The 27,846-nt window shown below is 53.8% G+C and overlaps 1 protein-coding gene across 2 annotated transcripts; it reads right to left on the bottom strand.

Moving 5' to 3' along the window:
* Nucleotides 1-87: 87 nt before the first annotated feature.
* Csnk1g2 (casein kinase 1 gamma 2) lies at nucleotides 88-27,760 on the bottom strand. Of its 2 annotated transcripts, none has more exons than XM_020183292.2 (12): nucleotides 27,534-27,756; nucleotides 7,792-8,232; nucleotides 3,199-3,239; nucleotides 3,039-3,108; nucleotides 2,807-2,955; nucleotides 2,464-2,698; nucleotides 2,305-2,390; nucleotides 2,145-2,229; nucleotides 1,890-2,038; nucleotides 1,594-1,677; nucleotides 1,359-1,465; nucleotides 88-1,253 (listed from the first exon to the last, which is right to left on the bottom strand). In XM_020183292.2, exons 2-12 carry the CDS (start codon nucleotides 7,976-7,978, stop codon nucleotides 1,199-1,201), a joined length of 1,248 nt encoding a protein of 415 aa, XP_020038881.1. In that variant the 5' UTR covers nucleotides 7,979-8,232; nucleotides 27,534-27,756; the 3' UTR covers nucleotides 88-1,198. The 2 variants fall into 2 exon arrangements, 1 of the variants encoding a protein (XP_020038881.1); XR_012441427.1 differs by having other exon boundaries at nucleotides 1,211-1,253; nucleotides 1,915-2,038; nucleotides 27,534-27,760.
* Between the last annotated feature and the right edge of the window lie 86 nt (nucleotides 27,761-27,846).

The raw sequence follows: 27,846 nt of genomic DNA, 5'->3' as shown, positions 1-27,846 counted from the left end.
TCTCCACACCCCACAGAGCCTGGCCATACCTTACAAGAGGCAAGCACAGGCTGCACCCCTTAAAAAGACGAGATGCCACACTCGGGAGTGATTTCGTTTTTTTAATTTTTTTTTTTTTTAAAAAAAGCCCCTAAATTCTATGGCTTCAAGGAAGCGTCAGAGAAACGTAAATGCCATTTCTGTACACTTTGTAAAGCAAAAACTATGCTCCAACGACCACTGCCCTGGGGACACCCAGGTGCCTTTGTCCCACCCGCCTTTGGAGGAACCAGAGGGCACCCCACCACACTGTGAGGTACACCACCATGCCACTACCCTCTGCCCCGCACACACACCTGCGGGGCTGGGCGGAGGCGTTAAGGCGATTTGTCTCCAGCATTTCCTAGGCAGGCATGGAGACCAGAGGCTACGGCCACAAGGGTGAGGCAGGGGCCCAGGCGGCCCATGTGCCCAGCAGGGGTACAGTGACTATCCCCATGGTCCAAGATGCCTGGGCACAGCCTCCAGGAGCAGGTGGGTCAAGAAGCACCCATCTAGTAGGTGCACCCACTCTGCAGGCCAGGCTGGGAAGGACTGTGGTGGCTGCGCCCAGCGTCAAGCTTTGGTGCAGCATTTTGGTTGCGGGGCTGGTTTCAGCCACGGCTATGGCCTTACCCCACCTTCCCCTTTGGTTTCGGGGAGGCCAGAGTTGGCCTCACCCTGGCAGCAATGCTTGAACCCCTCCTGGATGCCACAAGATGGCCCCAGAGCCCCTCCAGGGCTGGGCCTGCCCCCCCTCGAGAAAACGGCCTTTGGATCGAGGGAGACAAGCTGGACTTTATGAGGCTAATGGAGCGGGCCACAGCCTGGGCGCCTCTGGGGCCACACTACGCACTTCAGCACAGATGGGCGGGAGGGGCGGGCACAGGGCGGGCCTCTGCTTTGTTCCTTTTTCCTTGTTTTAAATAGTTAATGCTCTCGGAGGGGAGGACTAAACACAGGTGTAGAAATTTCGGCCAAAGTCTTACGTGAAGGAAGTGACCCCACGTCCAGGGGGTGGGAGCCTGTGGGTCCCTCTGGGCCCCTGTGGCTCCTCTGTCAGTACCCTGGCTTCAGCCAGGCTCTGGCCCTAGGCCACTGAGAATGGCCCTGCAAGTCTCCTGGTCAAGCACGCCCCCAGGGCCTGCATGGAGAAGGTTCACAACTGTGTGAGCCCAGGTCACTTGTGCCGCTGCAGCGATTTTCTCTTCGTCCTCTTGAAAAAACAGCAGCACCTGTGGAGGCAGTGGAGCTGTGCAGAGGACGGGCAGGTGGCAGGGCCCCACTGACATTCCTGCCCAGGACATCCCCACCTCCTAGAGTTCTGCCCAGAGTCATACTTGGTATCATCGGCCACTTCCACCTCTGCAGGGGCCGTGATGGGGGCATTGGAGTGACCAGCTGTGGGGTCATCTGCATTCAGCTCTCCGTTGGTGGAGTTCAGCGCCTGGGTAGGCAGGGGACATGGGGGAGTCATACCTCTGGCCAGTCCTTGGGACGTGGGTGTCCTTGGCCCAGCCCTCATCTGTTTTTTTAATATATGATCTTAGCCAAAAGGTAGAGAAGTATCCTCACCTGGTTTTTACTGTGTGGCTGGGCTTTGTCCCGATGCTGAGGCTGGGTGGGCAGGTCGGTGTGGACTGTACCAATGGGTGTAGGCTGCAGGAACAGGTGTCAGGATGGGCTCTGAGGCAGAGCTGAAGCCCCAGGAAAGTTCCAGCCCACCACCCAGCATATACAGGTGCCTCCCAGTACCTTAGGGCCCAGGAGCTGGTCCTCACCTACCAGGGCTTCAGGCCAGCACCCAGCACCTACCGAGGAGTTCCCACACACTTCCCCACCCATTATCATGGGCTTTCCAAACCACCTACCAAGGGCTTCCCAGCCCAGTCATACTCATAGTCGAACACAAAACCGCTGCGGTCGAAAAGGTCAGTGAAGAGCTTCCGCAGGTAGTCATAGTCCGGCTTCTCAAAGAAGTCCAGGCGGCGCACATAACGCAGATATGTGGCCATCTCCTCTGGGGAGAGAGTGATTGCGTGGAAAATGGAGCTGGGTGGATTTAGAGGCAGGACACCAGGACAGGTTGGCGGTTTGTGAGTAGGGAGCAGGGGCAGGCACCTTACCTGGGAAGCTCTCGCACAACACCTCGATGGGTGTGGCCCGCTTGGTGTCCCCAATCTTCTGGTACCGCTCCTTGAGCGTGTCGGCCTGCAGGAACCTCAGTCAGTGCACCATGCCTTGCCCAGCCCTGTTTTCCCTTACCTCTCCCGTGTCCTGGTTCACCTTGAGCCCCTGCCAGGGCAGGCTGCCACGCAGGAAGTACATGAACATGTGGCCCAGTGCCTCTAGGTCGTCACGGCGACTCTGCTCTGTGGAGAAGAGTGGAGACAGCAGGCTCGGCGCAGCCCACGCACCCACCCCCCTCCCGCGCACACAGCTCACCCTTGCCCAGGTGCGTGTTGATGCTCATGTAACGTGCAGTGCCCGTCAGGCTCTTGTGCTCCCGGTACGGGATGTGCTTCTTGGTCTCAGGATCGATGTACTCCTTGGCCAGCCCAAAGTCGATGATGTGGATGGCGTGCTGCCGCTTGGTTCCTGGGCGCCCCACCAGAAAGTTCTCAGGCTTCACATCACGGTAGATGAGGCTCTTAGTATGCACATACTCCATACGAGTGATCTGGGGGGGGGCAGACCTCAGCGGATGGGGGTTGTCCCCAGGCTCACATTCACCTACCCACCCTCCTAGGCCAGACCCTGCCCCTCCCGACCCCACCCTGACCCGCACCAGCTGGATGGCGATCATGAGCACCGTCTTCAGTGTGAAGGTGCGGTCGCATAGGTCGAACAGGTCCTCCAGGCTGGGACCCAGCAGCTCCAGCACCATGGCGTTGTACTTTCCGCACGGGCCAAAGTAGTAGACCTGAGGGACGCCCTCTGCAGCGAGAGGTGTGCCTGTGTTGGGAGTCTGTCCCTGTCCTCCCTGGCCCAGGAGGTGTCCCTCCCTTCCTGTCACTTACCTGCAGTGCTGAGCTGCTTGTAGAACCGGTACTCCAGGTGCAGCTGTGGGGCCCGGGACTTTATGGGCTCCTGGGGGGACAGAGGAAAGTTACCCAACCCCCTGTGCTCTGGCACTCATCCCTCATACTAGCTGGGAGGACAGGAAGAGGATATACTTACCAGTTTGATTGCCACGTACTCGTTTGTATAGAGGTTCTTTCCTGTGGGAATAGAGGCCATAAGGATTGCAGGGCCTGTCCACTGCTCCCACAACTTCCCCACTAGAATTCACACCCCACAGATGTGATACACCCTCTAACAGGCACCTGCCAGCCAGCCTCCTGGTGCTAAAAGTAGAAAAGGGCAGTGCTGGGCCAGGATCCACTCCCATGTCCTAACCCTGGCCACCTGCCCACCCCATTGCCCAAAGTTCCTCCTGCTCAGGAAGTCCCAGCTGTGAGCTCTTCCTGAGTCCTGGGCCCAGGGAAGCCAAGGATGAACCAAAGCCTCCCACTTCAGGTAGCCCATCAGCTGGCCCAGAGCTAGGCAGAAGGGCCTGCCCACACTCAGGTTGGCTAGGATGGAGCCCCTTCACTTCATACTGCTGCATGCACACCACCCAAGCTCCACAAAGATTGGGGTAGGGCAAGTGGGGGGGCACCTGAACTGGCTGAGAGGGAGACAGCTTTCAGCCATTAACACTGTCAGGCCTCTGGGCCCATGAGGTTCATGGGACCCTGCCTCCCAAATAGGTGGACACTGGATGTGCTTTGTGGACCTACCCTAGCTCCTCAGGCCCCTGTGTATGCTCACCTTGCAGCATAGGGCACACATATCATGTGGCATATTTACATGTGCCCCCCCACACCCACATACAGTGTTGTCCACACGGAATGCCATATCTGCCCCCTGTATCCATGACCCTCTAACTGCGTCCATGCTAGGTCCTGTGCCTCTGGGCCTATGGTGTGCCACCTTCATCCTACCTACCACCTACTGCAGGAAGTGCCTTCGTGTCCTCTCAACCTCACTGCAGCTGTCCAGCTAAGGGCTCTTAAGACAGAAGCCATGGGTACCCTGCTGAGGTGGGATTGAACCCCCACTGAGAACTTGGTGGCTGATGCCCCCATGGTGGTCATGACCCCATTGGCCTTGAAGCTGGCAGCTTGTCCTCACTGTCCTGGCATGCCCATGGGTGGCAGCCACACCGCTTCAGCCTCCTCTGGACTTGCTGTGCTCTTCAACACTGTTTCCAGGCCCTTTTCCAACCACAACTAACCTCCACCTCCAACTTGTTCATGTCCCCCAGTGGCCTGCAGAACCTCATCAAGCCTCCAGAAGCACTCAAGAAGGTGTCATATTGAGAACACAGAATTGTCCCATCTGTGAGCCAGGAATGTCCCTCATGCTGGCTGAGCACACAACTGCAACCTGGTCCCCGAGTGCTGGTAATGGTTACTCTGCCTCTGTCAGCAGTTCCTGATGTACAGAGAAATGTGAGCAGCAGAAATGCACCGTGGCCACCATCTGCTAGCCCAGGAGACCATACTGATAATGGCTGTGTTTGTTCTGCCAGCACCTATGCCCTACCATCCTTCCAACTTCCTTATTTGTAGAGGCATTTCCAAGTCATAGACACTGCCCCTACCTGTGTCACCTGTGGTCAAGTTCAGTATACACTTCCAGTTCTCATTTCCTTTCAGAGGTGAGATTTATAGAGGAACACACTGTACTGGAGGTGGAGGTGACCCCACTACCTAGACAGGGTGCTCACGGTACTGGAGAGAAGTTCTGAGAGGCAGAAGCCATGGGATAGCTCAGCACGCTCCCTTGCAGGTGGCTCTACTGGCAAAGTATTCCAGCTACTCCATGGAGCTGCAAGTGCCATGCTCCTGCTTCCTGCTGCAGCATCCTGTGAATCCCCAACTCATATCCCACTCAGCCCTGACAGATGCCTGAGCTGTTTCCAAGTTGGAGCTCTCATGCATGGTGCTGCAATGAACATTCCCACACAGGCTTATGCGGGACTGCTTCCCTGCAGAGCTGCTGCCATGGGGCCCATGTGGTATGTGACATGGAGGGGAGGTAGGGGCCTTTTGCCTCTGGGCTATGGCTTTTCATCTGTCTTCTTTTACACAGTGTCCACATACTTTGCCCACTATTCATTGGCTCACTTGTCTCTTTATTCCAGGGATGTGGCTCTTTTATGCACCCCTGAAAATGGTACTTTGTCAGGTGGATGCTCTGAGAACATTTCTCGTGATCCCAGCAATGCCTTCCCCCGAGCAGGCATTTCCAATTGTGATGACACCTCACTGGTCAATCTTTTGTTTCATGACAATTTCTACTAGGCTTTGTTGAAGACATTTTCAGCTGACCCAGCCCTCATATTCTGCCTAAGACCTGAAAAAGCTGGGTCCTTAGAGTGAGACCTGTACTTTTTTTTTTTGTGAGGCTGGGGTTTGAACTCAAGGCTTTGCACTTGCAAAGCAAACTCTCTACCATGTGAGCCACACCTTCAGTCCAGAGTGAGACTTGTGTTCGAGGTGAGCATGCTTGAAGGCACATGAGGTCTTTGTGGACTTAAGACTGGAAAAGCTCAGGTGCTTTGGCCTGGATGGTCTTCTGAGGCCACTGTACTGGTACTGACCACACACACAAAAGGCAGCACAGATTGCAAGGCCTGACAAAGAACAATTCTGGTGGCTGTAGGCCAAAGGAAGTTTCCAGGGCCACACAGGCTAGAAGGTGCTGGAGTCCCACCACCCAGGGCATGGACACCTTCCCAATCTCCCTGACATCCTCATGAAAGGATACCCGGGACAGTCCTATTTCTAACAGACAAGTGTCCCTTAGCAGGACAAAACAACACACAGGTGCATCCTATAAACAGACATGCTCACAGCAGCAGGCAATGACCAACAGATAGTCACAACAGTGAATGGCTCTCAGGAACATGCAGAATCAGAGGCTGGGCTAAAAACAACACAGACTGCAATTTACAAAACTTCTAAAAATAAAAGCCACCCACCCACAGCCCCTGTGAGCTCCATCCGTAAAAGGACCGGTGCTATTTAGCTGCTGCTCCCACTGCCTAATAACAGAAGCTATGGTGGTGAGCTGTATCCCCAAAGACAAAAAGAGCCACCCTCTAGGCTACTGGCCAGAAAACAGTCACACCAGGTGTGTGACTATATGTAAGTATGTCTATTCTGTCTGTGCAGGCCTGTGTGGACATCTGTGCATGTGCATATATGTACACACATCCATGCTTGTATTTGTTCATCTATGTGCATTTGTATTTGTGTCTGTGTGTATGCACCCTGCACCTGCCTGTCTGCATGTGACTGAGTGTGTGCACACAGATGCACATCCCAGGGGCAGCAGGGGACTGGAATCAGGTAGTCCCCATTCAGGCAGGCTCCCATCTCTCAGCTGAGAAACCAGAAGCTAAGACCTCCCAAGGCTGCAAGCAGAAAGCTGCCTCTTGGCAGAGACTAGGCGAGAGCAGAGATCTTATTATACACAGAGCTGGAGGCTAGGGGCCTCTGTAAGGGCCACACAGGCTCAGGAATGAATGGCAGGCCAGCCTTGTAGGGTCACTCAGTGCAGCTGTCAATAACAGTGTTCCTCCAAAAACCACCTCTTAGGACAGGAAGGAGCTGCTAAACCAGACATTCAAAAACTTCTCAGAGCTGGCTAAGTGCTTATCACGCTGATCAATTCCCAGAATCCCTATGGTGGTCAACCACCCCATTAACAGGTAGGCAGGGGCTCACAGATCCAAACATGGGGTAATGAATATGTGTAGAATTCAAGGTGGGGCCAGGTTGCTGAAGGTACAGCCAAGTTTCATACACATTCTCATCTGACCACCCAAGAGGGTGATTTGGGGCCCAATGTGGCACTGCCTGGCATGAGGCATGCACATGAGTCTGGTCTCCTGCTACTCCTGCCTGTCTCTGCTCCTTCTCGGAAATACTGACTCTTACCACGACAGGTACTGATGGGCACCAAGCTTGTACACTCAGGACCCCAACATGTCCTAACGACAGTGGCGGCTGCCTCAAATCTGGGGACCACACGCTTTCCCACAGGGTTAAAAGTCTGCAGCAAAGCTGGGAATTCCAGTAGCACCAGGAACAGATTGCTTGATTTTAAGGACAATCAGCCTTCTCAACACAATGACCTGAGAGTGGGCTGAACCCAACATGTTGAACAAGGCCAAAGGCTGGGGTGCTGACCTCCTGCCTCTGCAGGGCAGTCACCCCTGCCAGTGAGGGGTTCAGTGCTGGGGCTCTGCTTGCCCACATCTGCTGAGGCAGCACACTAGGCTTTAAGCAGATACTCTGGAGGCTCAGGCAGGCCAAGCTTTGTGCTGGATGTGACCAGGGTTTGGCCAGAGCTCCCCCAGCTGATGATAGCTGGGCCTGAAAACTGAGCCACGCTTTGTCCAGTTTAGAACCTCCAGTTTAGAGTGGTAAATCATCTGCCTAGCATGAGGCCCTGAGTTCAAACCCCAGTCCTCCCCATCCCTCAAAAAAGAACCTAGGTAAGGAACTAACAACTTCAAATGCCTGGCTGGCCTTTTCCCCCACCACAAGGCTGACCCCAGGAAGGGCCAGGCTGAGGATCCCTCCTCCAAACCTCACTAGTGATCCCTGACAGTTTGTGGGGTATCCACCAATGGTGGGAGACAGCAATACTGGCCCAACTTGCCTAGGAGAAGCTACCCATCCCCTCTCCATGCCACCACACAAGTTGAGGGCTCACCTAGGCGAAGCTCCCCGAAGTTGCCACAGCCTATCTTCTTGCCGACTCGGAAGTTGGGGCCCACCATCAGGACCCCCGAGCTGGTCCCTGAGCTCCGAACGCCATGGCTGCTCCGGCCCCCACCAGTCTTGGACATTCTCCGGCCCTCCTCCAACTCCCCTTTCCCTCCTTTCTTGTCAAAATCCATAAGTTTGTGGTACCCTGGCCTCTCCACGGTGACTCTGCTCCGTTCAATCCTGAGTCTGCAAAACCTGAGGTCACCGCTCTGCGCTAGTACACCATTGCGCCAGCGGTGGGTGGCCTCCCGGCTCCCGGCTAGTGACACTTGGCCACACTTGCGGGCCCAGTCGCAGTGCTCATCTTGGTGGCCTTGGGGTCTCTTGCAGGGAGAGGAGACATTCTGCGGACAGGTCCCACCGCCTCAAATCTTGTGGCGCCCAGCTATAGAGAGATAGAAGCACAGGTTAGGAGGTCTTGAAGACACCATGGCCCACAATGGGGTAGATGGGGCAAGCAGGCTAACTGAGCACAGCTCCAGGAGAGGCCTCCCAAGTGGCTGTTGTTCTAGAAAGATATGTGAAGGTCTGGGCAAAGCAGGCAACAACCCCAACCCAGATCTCGTGTGGGCAACACCCACCCCAACACTGACAGAAGAGGTCAGAGGTCACAGTGAAGGCTGTTGGGGCATGACCAGGACACTCGTGGAATTTGCAAGGGAAGATGGAGGTGGGTGGCTTGGGCTGAGTAGCCCATCGAGTGTCAGGGTCCCTGGAAGGGTTTAAAGTCTGGCAAAAGTTCTCAAACTCCCACAGCAGAAAACCTCTAGGTGGAAAGATGACAGATGACAAGAGTAGACGGGGCCTGGGCTGGTATAGGTGCTTATTACCTAACATCACACAGGCCTCCAAGGTCTTCCCATCCCAAGCAGATGGGTGGCAGGGGGTGGGGGAGGGGACTTAAGGTCCTCATGTTAATTCTCCAGGGGCTATCCATGAGGGTCTGAGTGGCAGGTGGGCTGGTCAGTGCTTGGCCTTGCAGGTGGGGCGGGGAGGGCTCAGTGTAACCTGAGGCACAGCCTGAGGCAGGGTCCAAGTGGGGAGGGGGCAGAAACCTCCCACCCTGAGAACCCACTAGCACAGCACAGCTGCCCAGAAGGCCCCACCCATAGTAGTATTCCCTCCAGACTCCCCCAGAACCCTGTTACAGGCATCAGTACCATGGAACTTTCCCTGACATGTGCCACTACCCCATGCCCCTTCCTGCTAAGTTCAGGTCCCAGCCTTCCCACTGCAAGCTTCTGCTGCAACCAGCCAAAACCACCTGCCTCTAGACCATCCGGTTCTTAAGTTGAAGCCAAAGGAACCACTTTAAGAACTTATCTGCTCTAGAGTGCTTTGTGTGCTGGTACACACCTGTAATCTCAGCACTGGAGAGACTGAAACAAGATCACGAGTTCCAGGCCAGGCTAGGCTACAGAGACCCTGTCTTTAAAGAAAAAAAAAAAAATCTTATCTGCAAAACCTACATGAAAACACATGAGACCCAGGTTCAGGTTCAATCCCCAGGACCAAAACCACAAAACAAATTCCTCTGCTTCTCCAGGTTTTGCAGTCCTGAATTGCATTGCACATGAGGTGAGGGCCCTGCCTGACACACTGGATTGGCCCACAGCACAGATTCCTGGTGGGTCATCCTTTCTGCTGCCCCACCCCACATTGATCCTACTCACTGGGGCTGAGTGACTCTAAATAGTTAGGAAAAGATGCAGGAGATAGCTGGGCATGGTGGCACGTACTTGTCATCCCAGCTGTGCCAGAGGTTGAGATAGGGAGGATGGCGATTCCGAGTCAAGCCAGGGCAAAAAAGTTCAGGAGACTCCATTTCAACAGAAAACAAACAAACAAACAAACAAACTTGGGATGGTGGCACATGACTGTCATCCCAGGTATGGCAGGAAGCCTAAATAAAATAAGATTGTGGTCCAGGGTGGACTAGGCACAAAGTGAGACCCTATCTCCAAAATACCCAGAGACAAAAGGGCTGGATGCATGGCTTAAGTAGTAGATCTTAGTAGGTGTGAAGCCCTGCGTTCAGACTCCAATACCTCCAAAAAATAAATAACTAAATAAAAAAGAAAGAAAAACAAAAGAAATGGAGGCCTGGGCACTGAAGGCCCTCACTGGGGGAGGTGACCAATGAGTGTCTGAAAGAGATTGATGCCATGCCAGGCACAGGCCTGGACCAGAGTGGGCATGATGCTCTGGGGAGAAAGGTATCCTTACCCAGCAAGGGCAAGAGGTGCAGGTGGGATGCCCCAAACTCCTCCAAAGGTCCTCCTAGCCTACTGTCCAAAGGGCTTGCCCAAGTGGTGTGGCAGAACTCCTATGGCTGCCCAGATCTGGGGGTGGACAGTACCATCTGAACCTCACTGTGCCTAACCCCCCATCTGGGTTGCCCTCAAAGTGTTCAGTGTCCACACTTGGGGGCCTGGCCAGTTGCAGGTGGTCCCAAGGGTTGGTGACCACAGATGAGGACTGTGACCTAGATATGATGGTGACATAACTGCAGAGATGTGAGGTCTGGGGCCCAGGCCCATCGGACTAAACCCACCTTGAGGCCACCCCACCTCTGTGGCAGGGACAGTTTGGGGTCAAGGATGGCCAGGGAAAAGAGGTTTGGACTCACCACCTGTGCAGCTGAGACACTCCCAGCTCCCACCTAGGAGAGCAAGAAAGGGCCATAATGCAAGGTCCACTTGGAACCAGGGCAAAGACAAAGGCTAGCCTGGCCCTGGGCTGGATCCTGCTGGAGGGCTCAGGACCAAACAGGATACAGCATCCAAGCCACATTCACAAAAGAGGACGGGACCACAGGTGGCAGAGCACTGGCGCTGTGAGTGCTTACACGTGCACACTTGGAAGTATACTCATACACATAGAAACACTACCACTTGGCTGTTCAAACCACATGAACTCCCCAGCCAGCAGAACACCTGTGTTCTACACAAAACCTAGAAATACTTAAACATCAGTCACTGACTCACAATACCAGGACCCCAGGTTCTGGTCACCTGCTGCCATGTTCCTGGTGGCCCCCTTCCTGGTGATCTACCAACAAGGATTACACACAGTTGACAGGAACCATACTGCCAGGTCCTTGCTAGGCCATGGGGAAGAATAGCCGCATGCAGGCTTCACAGAGCACTAACTCATCAAGACATGGTCAGTGACCCTCCTTTTGGCTGTCACCATCCAGCCCAGTTGTGGAGTATCTGTCCAACACTTGGCCATTTCACCAATGCCAAGTGACAATATGCTCCTCACTGGGCCATCAGAGCATGGCCAGCTGTGGCCAAGGGAATGGGACAGGGTCCACCTCTCCAGAGCAAGGGGGCCAGTGGGTGCTGGCCTGGGCAGAAGCCACTCTGGAATGGGCTCCTTAGAAGGTCAGACGAGTACAACATGATTGGGGAGGCCCAGGCCTGGCAGACAGCTCTACCCAGGAGAGCTGGTGAGCAGGCCACACCCAGGCTTCAAGGGTGGCCACCATCACTGCAGCTGTTAGGGATTCAATTGGCTATCAAAGTCTGAAACTAAGGGACAAGGTTAACACCACCCTAGATGCCCCCATATCCCCAGGAGCCCCCACTCACCCTGTGCTGCCCATTTGTCCAACACATTTTCTTATGGTCTCCTGTCCTCAACCAAGACACTAGCTTCTTCTAGTGGGGCAGCTAGGCCTGAAAAGCAGACTCTAGCCCTTGCCTTCATGCATCAGGTAAGCCACACCAGCCACTCTGTGCACCTGAAGGGCTGCAGGGATGCCTCTAAACAGCAAGGATGTAAGAGCTACCTGTGCAAAGCCACTACTGAAAATCACAATGTGTATACTTGCATAAGATACATCACAAAGGCCATCAGTACTCAGAATACACACTTACTGAACTGTGTTCTCATCTGTGTTCTAGGGTTGCCTCCAGCATCTGAGTGGAGAAAGGCTATATGGAAGCAACTCTGCTTCCCACTTGTGGGCAAGGGCATCAGCCTCAGGGAGAACAATAAGACTCCCAGATGTCAGACATCTGATGTGGGAACTGTAACACAGGATGGATTCAAAAATGGTCCCAGGTGGCTCAAAATTGCAATCCCAGCTATGGGGGAGCCAGATCAGGTCGGTCTGGGAAAACAAAACAAAACAAAACAGCAAGACCCTATTTGAAAAATAAAGTAAAGAGGGCAGGGCTGGAAGCATGGCTTAAGTGGTAGAGAGCCTACCTAGTAAGGAGGACCTGAGTTCAACCCTCAGTATTGTAGCCACCTCTGCTACACCTGAGGTCCTCCTCCCAAATGGAGAAGCAGGGCATGTGGCACTACATCCTCACTAAAAGTAGCCACAGGCCTGCTGCTGATATACAAAACTTGGCAAAATCATCAAGACATTCTGTGAAAAATCAATAGCTCTATGGACCTCCCAACACAGTATCATGTTTCATTACTTGTAAATACTGGGCCACAAGATTCATATAAAGCATCATTCTTATATTGTGTGTGTGTCACTGCTTCATCTTGTTCATGGCTGAGTGTTGCTCCAGTGTGGAACGACCACACTGTGTCCATCTGTCTGTGAACGCAGGTGTGCATTTCTGGGTGGATGTTTTCATTTTTCTTAGGCACACACATAAGTGTTATTTCCAGATAACCTGGAACCTCTATTTTCATCACTTTAGGAACTGCTGGCCTGTTTTCCACAGCAGCTGTACCAGATCCTGTCCCCTTGGCAGCAAGCAAGGGCTCAGGAACTGCTGCTCTCCTGCTCATGGTCATCTTGGTGGAAGACAATGCTGCACTGTGGGGTTTATTTGCATTTCCTCTACTGAACTGTAGCAGGCAGGCATCCCTATTTAAACCTACGCTGGACAGAGAGAGGGTGGCAGGAACCACTGATGCAGGTGACCAACCACTGAGTACACAACAGCAATGGGAACATCTCCTCCCTCCTCAATGCTACCACTTTTCTAGAAATGGTTATTCTCCTTGCTGCTCAAGTGGAAAGGAACCCCAGGAAGTCAGCCTAGCTTCCCCAACCAACCAGCTGCTAAAGGTCAGCTTCCTCCCTGGGCACTTTGGGGGGCTTCTTTTCCTGCCATCAATTGTACTTTCCATTTATCCAAGAGACAGGGACCTCCTCTCCCTATGAAGCTCATCTCTGCACCTTGGCAAAGGGCATTTGCACTAGGGGGAACAATCATTTGGAGTTAGGAGACCAATTCTGGCAGTACCTCCATGTGTCACTGGCTGACTGACACAGGGCCTTCATGAGGAAAAATCGAAGTGGTACAACCAGGAGTAGAGAGCAGGAACATCCTGCCCCAGAGGCTACTCCACAGGATACTAGATTCCATACCCTATCCAGCACCAGAGGTCACAGACAGCAGCTGCAGGCTGAACCCAGCTCAGATTCTGACTCTAGGGACAGCCACAGCAACTTACTGCCTCCACTCCTACCACATTCCCCCATACATTAAGGCCATGAGTGAGACCAGCCCCTTTAATGCCACTGAACTGGCCATAGCTATTTTTCTGTCCCTCCATTGAGAAGTGGCACCTCCCGATCGATCTGCCTTTCCACTGTGGGGTTGTGCTGCTAACAGCACAGAAGTGGAGAGGAGGGGAGTTGACACACAGGAGGCTGGTGCTGTGAGGAAGGTTCTGCACTGAGAGGGTCTTGTGGACAAACCAGGAGATGGGGACCTAGTCAACAGCAGTCCGTGCTTCAACCAAGAATGCCTGTAACGGTGAAGGCTGCCATGGGGCAGAAAAACTGAAGTCCATCAACCAATGTCTACATGGCCATGCCCTCATGCCCTTCACTTTTTTTTCTTTTTTATTGGCGGCACAGGGTTTCATGCTTGCTAGGCAGGCACTCTGCCAGTTGAGCCACTCCACCATCAGCCCTCTGCCCTTTTTTTGTATTGGATATTTTCGAGATAAGGTCTCTCAAACTATTTGTCTGGGCTGGCTTCAAATCGTGATCCTTTTGCTTCCTGAGTAGCTAGGATTACAGGCGTAAGCCACTGGTGCCTGGCCATGCCCTTCACTTTTGCCCATCCCAGCACAACTGGACAAGCCAGCATAGGCAACTACCTTCCTCAGAAAGCATCTGGATTCCCACAGGGTGGAGTCATGGAGACCTATGCACTTCAGCAGATGCACAGATGCTGCTTATGGCAGTGGGCCTGCTTCCCCATCAGGAAATAAAATACACACAGCCACCCTGAGAGGCCAACACTCATGTCCCATTGTTGTGTGTCCAGACAACCAGAGGAGGTTGTCTGGCTTTCCCAGATACAAGCCACAACTCTGGCCTACCAGGGGACAAACAGGTCATGGTCCCCTGGTAGAGCCATCACCTCAGGGACTGCACACAGACACAGGGAGGGGACCTTCAAGAAGGGTATGTAGGTCCACAGGAAGCCAGCCAGAAGTTCCCCCACCCAATACAAACAGCACACCCTGTGGTAAGAATGGATATCTGGATTTTGTCCATTTCTGCCACAGAGCCCCTGCCATTCTTGGAAGCTCCTCAGATGAGAGTGTCTTTGTGGCAGGCTCCTTGAGGGGACCTGGGGAGCTCACAACTATCCCCAGTCCCAGCATCACTCCCTTTGGTTGTTCCTGGATTTGCATCCTTTACAACACTGATAATCATAGAAGCTGAGGAGGGGCTTTCTGACATGTGGTCCAGGGACTGGGCCCCAGGCTAGCACCTGAGCTGGGATATTGGGAGACAAGGCCTTCCCATCTGCAGCATCTGCTCTGACTTGCAGTCAAGAGTCAGGAGGGGGACTGGATCGTGGCCATCCAGCAGGTGTCAGAATCAAACACTTTCAGCATAAGACATGGCATCCCCACCCTGTATGTGGTACCCACAAGGGAGAGATGTGTGCCATGGGAGCACATGCAGGCCACCAGAGGCAGCAGAGCTGTGGGAAGCCACATATACACACACACACACATTAAATGGGAAAGAGATTTCTTGAAATGGTCCAGGATTCTTCAGCAGGAGACTGGAAGAAACAGAATGGGCAGAGAGGCTCCAGAGTAAAGGACCTAAATCTAATCCTTTCTTCTTGGGAAGATGGCAATCTCTTTCTGGGGTGATAAGAAGTCCTGAACTAGAGTGTAGAAATGGGTCTGCTACCTTGTGAGAACACTGAAGCAGCGAGCTGCTTCCTCCCAAGGGCCACCTGTGTGGGGTGCAGAATACTACATTAAAACCAACTCACACCACATGGCAGGCGGGAGGGGGCCACATAACAAATGACACCCACTGCCAGAAGCCACTCAGACGACCCTGGGGCCTCCTGTGTCAGGAGGGAGGTTGCTGTGTACATAAGGTTGTTGAGCTTTACACAGAATGTGCCACTCTAGACCAAGTAAGTAGCTTTGGACAAAGAAACATAAACTGTATTCCAGGGAAGAAAAAGCTGGGAGCTTAGAAGAAAAAAACAGGTCCTTGAAGGAGGCAAGAATATCTCTGGCCAGCATCACAGGACCAGCAGGACGTCCTCCCCACAGAACCTGGGGGACCAGTGGAGCCCTGGGATGGAGTGATCAATGGATGGATATAACACAGTTGACTGCACAGTCCTAAACAAGGAAGTCCCAGCTCTGCTGAGTTTGAGGAGCTGGTCCTGAAGGTGGCAGTCAGTCCTGAAATTCCAAATAAAACAGAAACCTGCTAATGAAAGGCAGTCTGAGAAATGGTACAGCCCAGGAGATGTGAGGACACATACAGAGGTCGTACGTAGGATGCTAGAACTTCAGGGAAAACAGCCCTCCCTCTCAGTACCTTCAGAGGCACATGAGATCTGTCACCACCAAAAGCCAAAAGTGACTGAGAGCAACAAACACAATTTCCCACTTTCCTCAAAGTCACCCAAATCTGGTAATAACCAAAGTGTCCATTAGTCGATGGAAAGACAGAAAGTGGTGCAGGGATATGAAGGAACCACAAGCCATGCCTGAATGCTGGGCTCAGCATGACCCTGTTCCTGCCACTTTCTGGAAAAGCCAAACCTGCAAGAACCTACCCATTTGTGGTTGCCAGAGGCCAGCCACACAGAACCATCTGAAGGGTTTCTGTGGAAACAAGATTCTCCACTTTGACTATAATGGCCACACTGCAACCAAGGGTGGATTTTACTCTATGTAAATTATTTCTGGGCACGCTTTTTTTTTTTTTTTTTTTTTTTGAGTACTGGGTTTGAACACAGGGCCTACATCTTGAACCTCTCCATGCCAACCCTTTTTTTTGTGATGGGATTTTTCAAGACTAGGTCTTGGGAACTATTTGCGTGGGCTGGCTTTGAACCGTGACCCTTCTGATCTCTGCCTCCTAAGTAGCTAGGATTATAGGTGTGAGCCACTGGTGCTGGGCTTAGGCACACTTTTTTAAAGCAAGAATACTTGAAGCTGGACATCAGTGGCTCATTCCTGTAATTCTAGCTATCTGGGAAGCTGAGATCAGGATGATCATGTTCAAGGCCAGCCCACGAAAACAGTTTGAGACCCTAACTGCCAAAATAACTAGAGCAAAATGGACTGGAGGTGTGGTTCAAGCAGTAGAACTTTGCTTTGTGAGCATGAAGCCCTGAGTTCAAGCCCCAGTATCCCCAAAAAAAAAAAAAAAAACCAAAAACCTCAAGGTCCTGAAATTTTCATGTAGGGAAGCTGGTGACAGGGGTACTTCCCAGGGTTGTGTCCAGATGGTAAGTGAGAGCTGTGGGCCCGCAGTATAGGATCAACAGGGCAGGCAGGCAGGCATGCCATACATCCAAATCCAGCGCAAGTGGGAGGACATCCAGACTGTGTCCAACTTCCAGCTGAGCAAAGAAGTTCCTACACCTTGTCCTGGGAAGGTGTGTGATCTCTATGAGGCTTCATATCCATTTAGTTCTGGCCTCACTGTGCCAACCCAAGGTCCCTCCCAAGGTCAGAGGTAGCTCCAGGCCCAGGGCGTAGCTATCCTGTCATGGAGCCTCAAGGCCCTCCCCAGGTCATCCCCTTCTATGTGTCCAGTCTTTCAGGGCAAAAGGCCCTGCTGCCAGTGCTTGGAGAGGACCTAAGTGAGCCACTGTCAGCCTGCTGATGCATCAGGTAGACAAAACTAGGCCTTCAGTCAAGTGGTTTTCCTCTTCCAGGTGGTACCAGGCTGAGGGAGGCCACTGCTTCTGGGCTGGGTGCAAGGCCCATTTTAATTCAGTTGTTCCCATCCCACCCTGCCCCCTAGGCCCTGTCAGTGGGGTCTGCTCTACTGCTACGGCAACTTCACACAGCCCTGGTTTTAGCAGCGTAGGGGCCACCTTGTTCTCCACTGCCTTCCCTTTGTTCAACCTCATGGTCTGGCTGCAAACTCATGTGCCTATAAAGCTGCCTACTGAGACCCACATGTCCATGGCTGGTTTGGGGTCCCCCAAGGCTAATCCTCACCCAATTCTGTGTGAGAGGGGCCACACAATGGGTTGTCCTCTGTGGTGGCAGATCTGGCACTTGCTGAGCACTGGCAGCGGCAGGCTACACCAACACACCAAGTCAGGTCCACACTCTCATACTAGCCTGCTAAGAGAGACCCTGCACCTGGCACTCCAAGGTAAGGCAAGGCCAGGTACAGCAAGCACCTCACTCACAGCCAGGATCAGCAGTAAGCTGGGCTGACCCAGGACACCCTTGCCACTGTCCTGCCATGCAGCACAGCAGCAGACAACACATATAATCCCATCCTGGGAACTTAGACCAGCCAGGACACATTCTGTGGATATGGCATCAGGTGGTACCAGCTGGACAAGGGGTCTGAGAAGACTCTCTGCATGGGGCACTGACCACACCCACCGTGAGCCAAAGATGTGGAGGGGGAACCCTACCCAGCACTGTGCTTACTGCATAGTGTACCTCTCAACTACTGCCTCCCCAGGGCCAGTGGGCATGCTGGCCATGGCCTGAGTGGACACAGCAGCCAGGAGAAATGGGATACACCTACACACAAGGTGGGTCTCCTTGTCTCATGCATCCCTGAGTATAACCAAGGACACCCTAATGGTTACTGCCCAATCTGCCTAAGCCCTACTGGGTCAGGGAAAGACAAGTAGGCCAGGGGCTTGTAGGCCGAGGGGTCACCACTCTGGGAGATGGAGGGCACGGCCTCAAAGACACCGCAGGTGTTCTAGACCTGAAACCACACTGTTCCTCCTCTGCAAATAGAGCTGCCACTCCCAGCCTTAGACCTCTGGCAAATTCTGCAGAGCCTCCATCACTAGGAGCTCAGCAAACCCTGCCAGCAGGAAGCCAGAGGAATGAAGAAGACACCCTGGAAGAAGGGATGTGGAGACTGGAGCCTAACACATGCACGTTCACCCGCCAGGCCTGCTCTGCCCTGGGGAATGGGTCCCGGAAATGCCACCTTCAGTCCTGGCCCAGATTGATGCTTAAAACTAAAAATACCCCAGAGGGGATAAAGGAGGTGGGGCTACCCAGGCTTCACCTGGCTCTAAATAAACCCAGTCTTGGCCTGACCCACAACGCCCATAGCCTAAGTTCTTACCCTACAAGGTGAGCCTGGGCTCAGGGTACCCACTGGCCTGGCCTAGCCTGGGCAGGGAATGGGCTCAAAACCAGGGACCAAGACAGCTCTGGGGGCGGGGCATACTCCCAGCCCCAGGGCACATTACCTGCCCTGTTCTTTTTGGGGTCCTCCATCTTGCCAGGGCCCAGGCTGCGCCCCCGCCAGAGGCCCTGGAGCCCCTTCTCTGTGTCTCCACTCAGTGATGTCACAGTCCCTGGGCTGACGTCACCAGCCTAGACCCCAGCCCAGAACTAGTGTCAATCTGAGGGGTACAGACTAGGACAATACCCAGCCTGAAAGCACCTAGACTCGTGTGAATCCAGTCTGCCGCCCTTCCACTCTGGCCCAGTCACCTCTGCACTAAAAGACACGTACGGGCCTTCTCTCCATTCCTTATGCCCAAGCCAGCAGGACCCATGCTACAACTCCATAGGCCCCACATGAGCAAGCCCTAGGTCCAGCTGTGGCTTCTGCACTGTGACCCTGGCTGAAGATGCTGTCAACTCAAGGCTGCAGCAGACAAGCCAGCCAACTGGGAGCATCTTGGCAGACAGGAAGGAAGGGCTCCAACCAGGACAGAGCTGGCCCCACCCACAGCCCGGTGGCAAACCTAGGCAAGCCCAATGTCAGGGTGCTTTAAGCCAGGAGCAGATTTTCACAGGCCGAGTAGGGAGTCAGCCTGGGAGAGAAAAAAATACAAGCCCCACCTCATAGGAGTGTACCAAGAATAATTGGAGCAGAAGGGAGGTGGCAAGGGTGAGGTCCTGGGGGACAAAGTTCTGCTAAGCGGGACTCTTACACAAGCCCACAGAATGGCCTCAGGGGTACATGTCAGTTCCCACAAGGAAAGGGCCCTTGTCCCCAGAGGAAAGAGAAGTCCAGAATCCAGCCAACACCATGCCCCAAAAAGTACTAACACACCTCACCCCAATCCTGCCTAGGGAAACAGAAGCTGTATGAAAAAGTAGTTCCCAAACACAGGACTTACTGCCACAGTGACACTGCTCTCAAAGGCAAAGAGGCAGACCAGGCTGGATACAGGTTGACCAAGGCAAGGAGAGTCCCATTGCAATGGAGCAGCAAAGCTGGCCTCCAGATGACAGGGGGAGGGTGGGATTCCTGGACATGGCCAATGCCGGGACCCTTGCATTACATGGGGACATTTTGCTTTCAGCAGTGGAGCTGAAGATACACAGGGAGGTCCTGTGCCTGGCCATTATTCTGGAAAGAGATGCACACATATAGCTGGTGTGGCAGGTGAACCTGCTGAGGGCTCTGTTGGGCAGGGGTCCAAGACCACCAAATGTGGCCTCTTTTAACAGATGTGCAACTACTTCAAAGTTCGAAAGACTGATGAAGAGGAGGTGTTACTGACTCCAAGCCTGGTCAGGCCAGCCGCATGCAGAGATGGCTCTGTACCACTCAGACATCAATCAAACATTCAGGACCATAGGACAGATGGAATCACATGCTGACTCTGAATGTTGTGGGACACACCGCAGACATCATGGATCTGTCAGAAACTGCCTCCCTTCAGGAGTCCTTTGCTGTACAGGAAAGGGAAAATGAGATGCAACTATGGGGGCTGGTGACAGAGGAGCCCACTGTGCTGTTCTCTGCATCTAAGAACACTTGAAAATTTCCATAGTGAAAAAGAAAAAAGGAGGCAGAACCTAGGGTGAATGACACTAACCCCATGGGGGACACAGGAGGAAGAACGAAAGAAAACTGGATCTGTTCCCTGCTCCCACTAGTTAGAACATATTCCCTGACAGGGCAGACGCTGTGAACCAGGGAACCCCAGCTTCTGACACTCAGCATGTGAGTGTCAATGTGGACAGCGTTCTAGGACTTCAGCAGGGCAGATGACATGAACAGAGTCTCTTGGGGTCCATGTGACCCCAACCCAGGAGATTTCGACTGGGTGATTCTGCCTCCCAGGAGATACTGGGCAATGTCCGTGGACATTTGTGGTTGTCAGGACTGGGGCTGCTTCTGGCATGGAGTGAATGGAGGCCAATGACACTACTTAGCACCCAGCCCCACCAGACAGTGACTTGGACCAATGTGAAGGGGGACCACAGGTTAAGGTGACACACTCACAAACTCATACAAGTGGCTCAGAATGCCCCACAAAGACTAGCAGGGAGACACTAAAACACATCATTGTGAGAACTGTAGATGGACATAAACAGACATGCAGGCAGGAAAAGAGAGTAACTAGGGTCCATGCATAAGCGGTTTTCACCTTCTTTGTGCTTTTCGTTATTTTCCACAATACATACAACATGAATTACTCTTGCAGTAGAAAACAATCCACACAGATGTTCATCAAAATGTAGACATAAGTTTTTGTGGCTGATGGAGGTAGTTAGGGAACACCTGTCCAGCTGGCCACAGGTGGGAACAAGTCTCCTGGGGCAGTTAGACAAGAGTCAGCAGACAAGTATGACTCCCAGCTACTAGTCCCAGCCCAGTAGGATTTTGAGGTTGAAGATGGGAGTGTATCCAACAGGAATCCTTCTGGAAGTGTAATCATGAACAAACAGCCATGAAAACCTGTGATGGACTGACTTTTTTTGTATTTACTTAACCTAGGGCCTAGTGATCTACCACTGGGCTATAACCCCGGTTCCACATTTAATAATAATATATGTGAAGTTGATAAAATTAAAAAAAATCCACAAAGGCTATTTTTATCAAGACCAAGATAAATACAAAATTTCATTTTGAGGCATCACCTGCCCCGGAGGTTTCCCATCAGCCCAGTGTGTGGCAGGGCCAGGACAAGCCTATGCCCAGGGCTGACCATAGCAGGGGCAGCACAGAGGGCCAGAGCAAAAATGCCAGGCCTCTACTTGGGGAAAGTGGTTGTGTGACACATGGACTGTGAATTAAGCTGCTGCAAGCAGTGGGCCTCGCACTGACTGGTGCCCAGGAGAGGTGGGGCTGCACAACCAGGGAGAGGTTCAGGAACTGGCTCCTTTCTGTGCAGAGTAAGAGTCCAACCCACACCACCGGATCCTGCAGACCCATACCTGGGGTTCATCTTCAACCATGTGGTTTTTATTTCAGAAGAATGCAGGGGTGTGTACCCACAGGAAGTACCAAGCCACAGCAACCAGTGAGATGGAGAGGAGGGGGCAGGGCTGATCCCTGGGGCTGCGGGAGAAGCAGAACTGACAAGCCACCTGCCACCCCAGTCCTGGCTCCAGTTGTCTAGGGAGGGGCCCCTAAGAAGGTAGGGAAAGGGCAGGTAGGTACCTTAACCACATGGGGCAGCCACAAGCCCCAGGGGCTCCTGGCACAGGATGCCCCTCAGTTTAGACTGGATCAGAGAGATGCCGACACACCCTCATTGCACATCTGGGCCCTCACAGTCCCAAGACCTTTTCTACCAGCAATGAAGAAGGTTTCCCCTAGCACCATCTGCCTCTGGAAACCACCTCAGCCTTTCCCAGAATGAATAAATCCAGGACTTCTCAGCCTTGGCTTGCTGGTCCCCAGGGCCTAGGTTAACCTGCAAAAACTAAGATTCATAGAGCAGATGCTCCCTACTAGAAAGGCTAGACAGCTCTGATCAGGCCGAGGAATGGCACTGGAGGCCCCTGCAACCACCTGCACTAAGCTGCAGTCCCCAGGAATGTGCCTGGCTTTGCCTTTGCCCTGCCCCATAGTCAGCCACCCCAAGGCCTGACTGGACTTCACCTCATGTAAACAGAAGAGCTCAAAGCTGGGCACCGGTAACTCACACCCATAATCCTAACTACTTAGGAGACAGAGATTAGGAGGATCGTGATTCAAAGCCAGCCCAGGCAAAACCAAGGCTAGCTTGTATTTGTAAGACCCCATCTTGAAAATACCCAACAAAGAAAGGGACTGGCAGAGTGGCTCACCCGGTAGAGTGCCTGCTTAGTAAACATGAGGCCCTGAGTTCAAACCCCCAGTACTTCTAAACACACACACACACACACACACACACACACACACACACAGCAACACACAGCAACACATCCTCCAGTGACATCCAGGGACCCTACAAACACAACCACCCGGGATCTGGTGGGTATGATCTCACACACTTACCACCTCACCTGGGGATTGGGAAAAGTCAGATGGAAAAAAGCAGAGGTCACCACAGGTCACCTCAGAAACAAGGTCCCTGGGGAAGATGAGTCCTGCAGGTAACACTGCCTCTAGGCCATGTCCTTACCTGATCTCAAAGACCAGGATCCCGGATGGGTCCAAACCAGGAGTGGCGAGGCTGCATTCTGAGAAGCAAAAATTTCCAAATAACTGGTTTTCCTTTAAGGACAACTTTTTCAGGACTCAAAAGTAAATTACATATAAACTGCCTTTTTAGTCAGCTGTCAACCCCAACTCCTTCCATCCTATCATCAAATCCCATGGAAACCCAGAGTGACCCAGAACCATCAGGTGAGACAGCACTTGACCTGGTCTCTAAGGATCCACGGTCCTCACACTTGCCTCTCCTGTAAGGGCTCAGGGAAGCAGAGGCTAAGCCAGTGAGCAACAAGCACTGAGTTCTCCCTCTGGCAGGTCTCAGCTCTTCTCTACCTTTTCAAGAGACTCTGGTGGTTTTTGGTTCCAGGGTGCCGGCAGGCTCCCAGGCAGGGAAGTTTGGCAATGATTATCACTATACCCTCAGGTCAGGCACAGTTAGAGACCAAGGATCTCTCACTCCCCTTCTACATAGAAGTCTCTTGGGTTGGGTCCCATGACCCTATCCACAGAGGCATTCTCAAGGCTGGCCAAGGACAGTGTTTCTGCCCCACTGCTGAGGATCATGCACAGAACCCTCATGGGGAAATCAAGGGACTCATGCAACACCTCCAACCCACTCCTGGAACTTATGTGGATGAACTTTAATAGCCGACTGCATCACAGGTTTGCCTGCCCCTGACACATGTGGAAAGGATCTTAAAAGAACTAAAACTGTCTCAGCTTTGTGGTACTGAACTGTCCTGAGGAGGCCCTAAGCTGCCCTCTGAGGGATTTCCAGAGGAAGGGACCCAAGGCAGGCTGGTGGGGGCTGCTCCTTGATCCCTGGGCTCAAATTATGGCTTATTCTCATGTGCAAGGGAGATACTTGAGATATTCAGATAAAGAAAATGTGGCACTATTTATACACCACCTGAGAGTTCCTCAGAGCCTCTGAGGGAGCTCCCCACCCCAGGAATGCAGCCCCGGGGGGGGCTTCTTGTTAGCAGCTGCACTGAGGAGCCAAGGCATCATGCCATACTGGAGCCATCTAACAGGTATGAGAAGAGGCTCAGGCCACATGGCCCCTCCCTCAGCCACCCAACTGCAAAGACAAGACTGGCACAAAATCTAAGAAGCAGTGGCAGTGACCAGATGCCAGCAAGAAGAAAAGGTGCTCAAAGGAGCCTGATTTCCTTAGAAACCCACAGGGTCTTGTGAGGGGCAGCAATGGACCTGGGGCAGCAGGGGCAAATCCCATGGCTGTGGGTTTCCAGACTCAGTTCTGACTTCCCCCTACCCCCAAAGCCACCTTCTATGACATCCTGAGCCCTTCACATATCCAGGAGCCACCTGGTAACAACACAGTGGATATAACAGAGGACAGAAAAGGGAGGAGCATGTGGGTGTGTTACGATGGCCCTATACCTCCATAGGAGGGTCAAGAGAAAACAGGCATGAGGGAGCCACACCAAGCCCTGCTCAGAGGTGAGCAAGATGGCCTCAGGGTCCTGCCTGCACCTGAATGTCACAGTCAGAGGTCTTGTTACTCCAGGTAACCAGCACCAAGAAGCCCACACAATCAGATGGCAGTCCCTGCCACTTTGAGTATGCATTTCTGCAATTCAGGAGCCAAATGAGGATCTGTTAAGGCCCAACCAAACACCTCACTCTGAGGTCCAGCCCAGCTTTGGGCCTACTGAGTGAGCCCTGCCAGGGCACCAGAATGGGGCCTGCCCCCACCTCATAAGGCCAAAGCTGTTCCTGAAGGTCTACCTGCACAGCAAGGTGGGGCTGGCCTGGCCCAGTTGCTGGGGGGCACAAAGAGAGGAAGGGAGCAAAGGAGACACCAAGAGGGTGAGGTAACATGTCTTTACAGCCTCAAGGGGCCACCCAGGACTCTGCTGGGTTTCCTCAGGACAGGGCCCTCCTGGCTTCAGCCAGGTCCTGGTGGGTTACTGAAGTCAGCCCTCATCTAATTCCAGGTCCTCCTCTATCATATGGGCCAGTGATGTAAATGGGGAAGGGCAACTACTTCATGGAAACCACACAGCACAGGTCGCACAAAGGCACTGGGATGAGGTGCAGATTAAGGGTGCCCTCCAGAACCCCAGTCTTGGCTCAGACAATCTATTGCTCAACAAGTCACTGAGTGTGGAGATGTCTGTGTGGTTCCTGCTGCCAGCCCTGGGCCTAGACCTGAGTCAAGCCTGTCAGCTTGTCAATCCAGATAGCTGGATGTCCCAGCTCACAAGGAGAAGGTCTCAATCTAGTATGTGCACGGTCACCAAGCCTCCACTAGGCTTCATCAAGAGTGGACAAGGATCCAGCTACTGCCCCCCGCCCCCACAACCCTGCCCAGGTCTTCTAGCCCAGCGCTTCCTTCACATGGGCCCTCTGGGCCCTCCGTGTTACACGAAAGACATTAACCTGCAGAAGTGGACCTGCCCACGTGGACACTGAAGACTACACTGCACTTGGCCCCAATAGGACCCTGCCTCTCGTCTTCCCCACCCCACAGCCCAGGTAGGGACCACAATGGCAGATGGAGGGCTGCTGGCTGTTCATGTGAGGACCTGGGGACCTCAAAAGGGACAGCAAAGTCACTCTCATGTCCCTGCATGGAAGCTCCCGGGGGAAATGCCTACTATCCCTAAGCACAGCCTCTGTCCCAAGTGGCTGTGTGGACATGTGTCCAGCAAAAGGCTGTCCAGACCCCAGGACCTTTCAGGTGGGCACCCCTGTACCTGCACAATCCCACAAACAAGAGTGGCTCCACATCCAGCTGGCACACCAAATGCCTGTCCTAATTCCCAAATTAATGGCTAGCATACTGGCTTTCCCAAAGCCTAGGATGAGCAGGGAAGGCTCTCAAATACCAAGAAAACCTCACGTACTTCCTTTTGTACTCCAGAAGTAATTACTGTATAATTAAAAAGGAGGAGGAGGAAAAAAGTAATCAGTAATTCAAAGAAATCTCTGCACAAAGTTCCGCTCTGTCATTGACAGCGCCAGGGTGAGCTGGCTTCTGGGACATGTACAGAGCCCATAGGAACAATCTGCCCTCTTTTGCCCCAGAGGAACCAGAGGGATCAAATCAGACAGGAGGCTGCATGATACAAGCAGGTCCAGGTGCAAACAGGTCATGTTTGAACCAGACCTGTGGCATACTGGCCACAGCAAACCCACTGGGGTTTCATCCACCCTGTGTGTGGGGGGAGGATATGATCATTGCAGATTTCACCCCACCCACTTGTAACACAGAAGCTCAACTGGCCTGAGTCCCTCCATCTGGCCCTCCCTTTCCCTCCCACTGACTCCAGGTGGGCTACAGCTCCAGGTGGGGGGCTGAACACATCTGGGCACTGGAGACCCAAAGCAGGCTGCCCTGCCTTGTGCCTGTGAGCACCCTGGGTGCTCCATGGAAAAGTCATCAACCAGCACCGCCCAGCTCTGTGAAGACACAGTTGAGAACAAAAACAAACTACCTATGAAAACGTAGAACTTCCTCCTTTCAAGCCTGTGGGCCTTGAGCACAATCTGCTCTCTTCCTTAGGCCCCTGGAATGAGCAAGGTAGCCCCCTCCCCTACAGCCACCCCATTTCTGATCAGCGAGCTCCCCTGCTCTGTGGGTCGCTGGGTTTTCCCCTAGACTGGTGAGGCCTTTGTACCTTCCCACCAGTCTCACACCCACCAGCTCTCAGAACCTCAGGCCAAAGACACCAGACAATGCTCTGGGGGATGGGGACAATAGACCCCAGCAGCCAGGGTCCCAGCGACAGACCTGCAGACAGCTGCACAGGCCTGGGCTCTTCCAAGGAGGGGATGGGGAGAAAATACTAGCCTCCACCTACAGACCACCCTCCAGGCTGCTTCCCGCAAAATGCCATCCCGAGGCCAAGGGTATAAGAACCAACTGCTCCCAAAGCCGGCCTTATCCACACCTGACAGTCTCTGAATGGCTTGTCTGCCTCCACCTCCTAATGGCAAAGTCATCCCCCAAAGTTGGGACAAAGAGGCCAGGCTGGGATCGGTCGCCAGCTCAGACATCTCACCCCTCCCTCCCTGATCCGTGTGTTTCCGGAAAACAAAGCCTGTAGCCAGAGCGGAAGGGGGAGGGCGCAGTCAACCCAGCGAGTTCTCAAGCAGCACCGGCAACAGGTTCCCCCAACATCTGACCCCCTTCCTAGCCCCAAGTCCCTCAACTCTGCCCCTCAGAAGCTGCAGATCTACAACGTAGGGAGGGAATACACCACAGTGAGGAAGGGCCAGGAGAAGGAACAAGGAGCCAGACAGCCAGAAAGAAGCCATGGGACCAGGTGGGCAGAGGGCCTCAAGACACGACAGCGTAAAGTGTGGGGACACATGTAGGTGGGAAGTGATCTTGAGCACTGGGGGAGCAGGAAACCAAGGGACAAGAGGGCTGGAGACTAGGGATCAGCGGAAGGCAGTGGAGTCAGAGTGTGGAGATCAACGGGGTGGGGTCTTTAAGTGTCGTGAACACTGGGACAGGGCCTGGAGGTCCAAAGCAAATGGTGAGCGGGAGTGAGGGGCGCCAGGGTCCAGAACGCGGACTCAGAAAAGTGTAAGAGGCGATAGGGTCCCAGCGCGGGGGTGGGGATCACTGGGGGGTGGGAGGGCGCCAGGGTCCGGAACTGGGAGTCGGTGGGGGTGTCGAACGCAGGTACAGAGGGTCGCTGGGGGCCACCGAGGTCTGAGGTTGAGGTTTTGTAGGATGTAGGGAACTATGGAGTCCCAAGCGTGGGGGCGGGGGTCTCGGGTTCCGCGAGCTGTAGAAGAGGCTGGGCCCAGGGTGGAGGGTCCCGAACGCGGGGCAAGTCACTGGAGTCGGGGCGCGGTGGGGGTGGGGTCCCAGCCCTGGCGGGCACGCGCGTTGTTACCTGCGCTCTGCCTGGGGCCCGCGGGCGGCGGTAGCCGGCCTCAGCAGCGCGGCGTTCTCCGCTCCGGGCCCCGCACGAGCTCGCGCTTCGGCTCGGACTCCGGCGCCCGATCGGGCCCCTGCTCCGGCTCCCGCGCCGCCGGAGCTGGCCTCGGCATGTTCGGCGGGAGGGCCGGGCTCACCACTCCGCCGCGCCCGCTCCAGGGCCCGCGCGCCTTACGCCGCCAGCGTCGGCCAGCGGGGGGCGGTGGCCTGCGGGCGCCACTACGCAGGCGCAGCCGGGCCGCGGGGCGCGCGCGCTGTATACGTCACAG

The sequence above is a fragment of the Castor canadensis genome, chromosome 14, assembly GCF_047511655.1.
Source record: "Castor canadensis chromosome 14, mCasCan1.hap1v2, whole genome shotgun sequence".
In the NCBI taxonomy this organism is placed as follows: Eukaryota; Metazoa; Chordata; class Mammalia; order Rodentia; family Castoridae; genus Castor; species Castor canadensis.
Note: the sequence above shows the minus strand (reverse complement) of the source record. Positions and strands in the feature narration are given on the sequence as shown.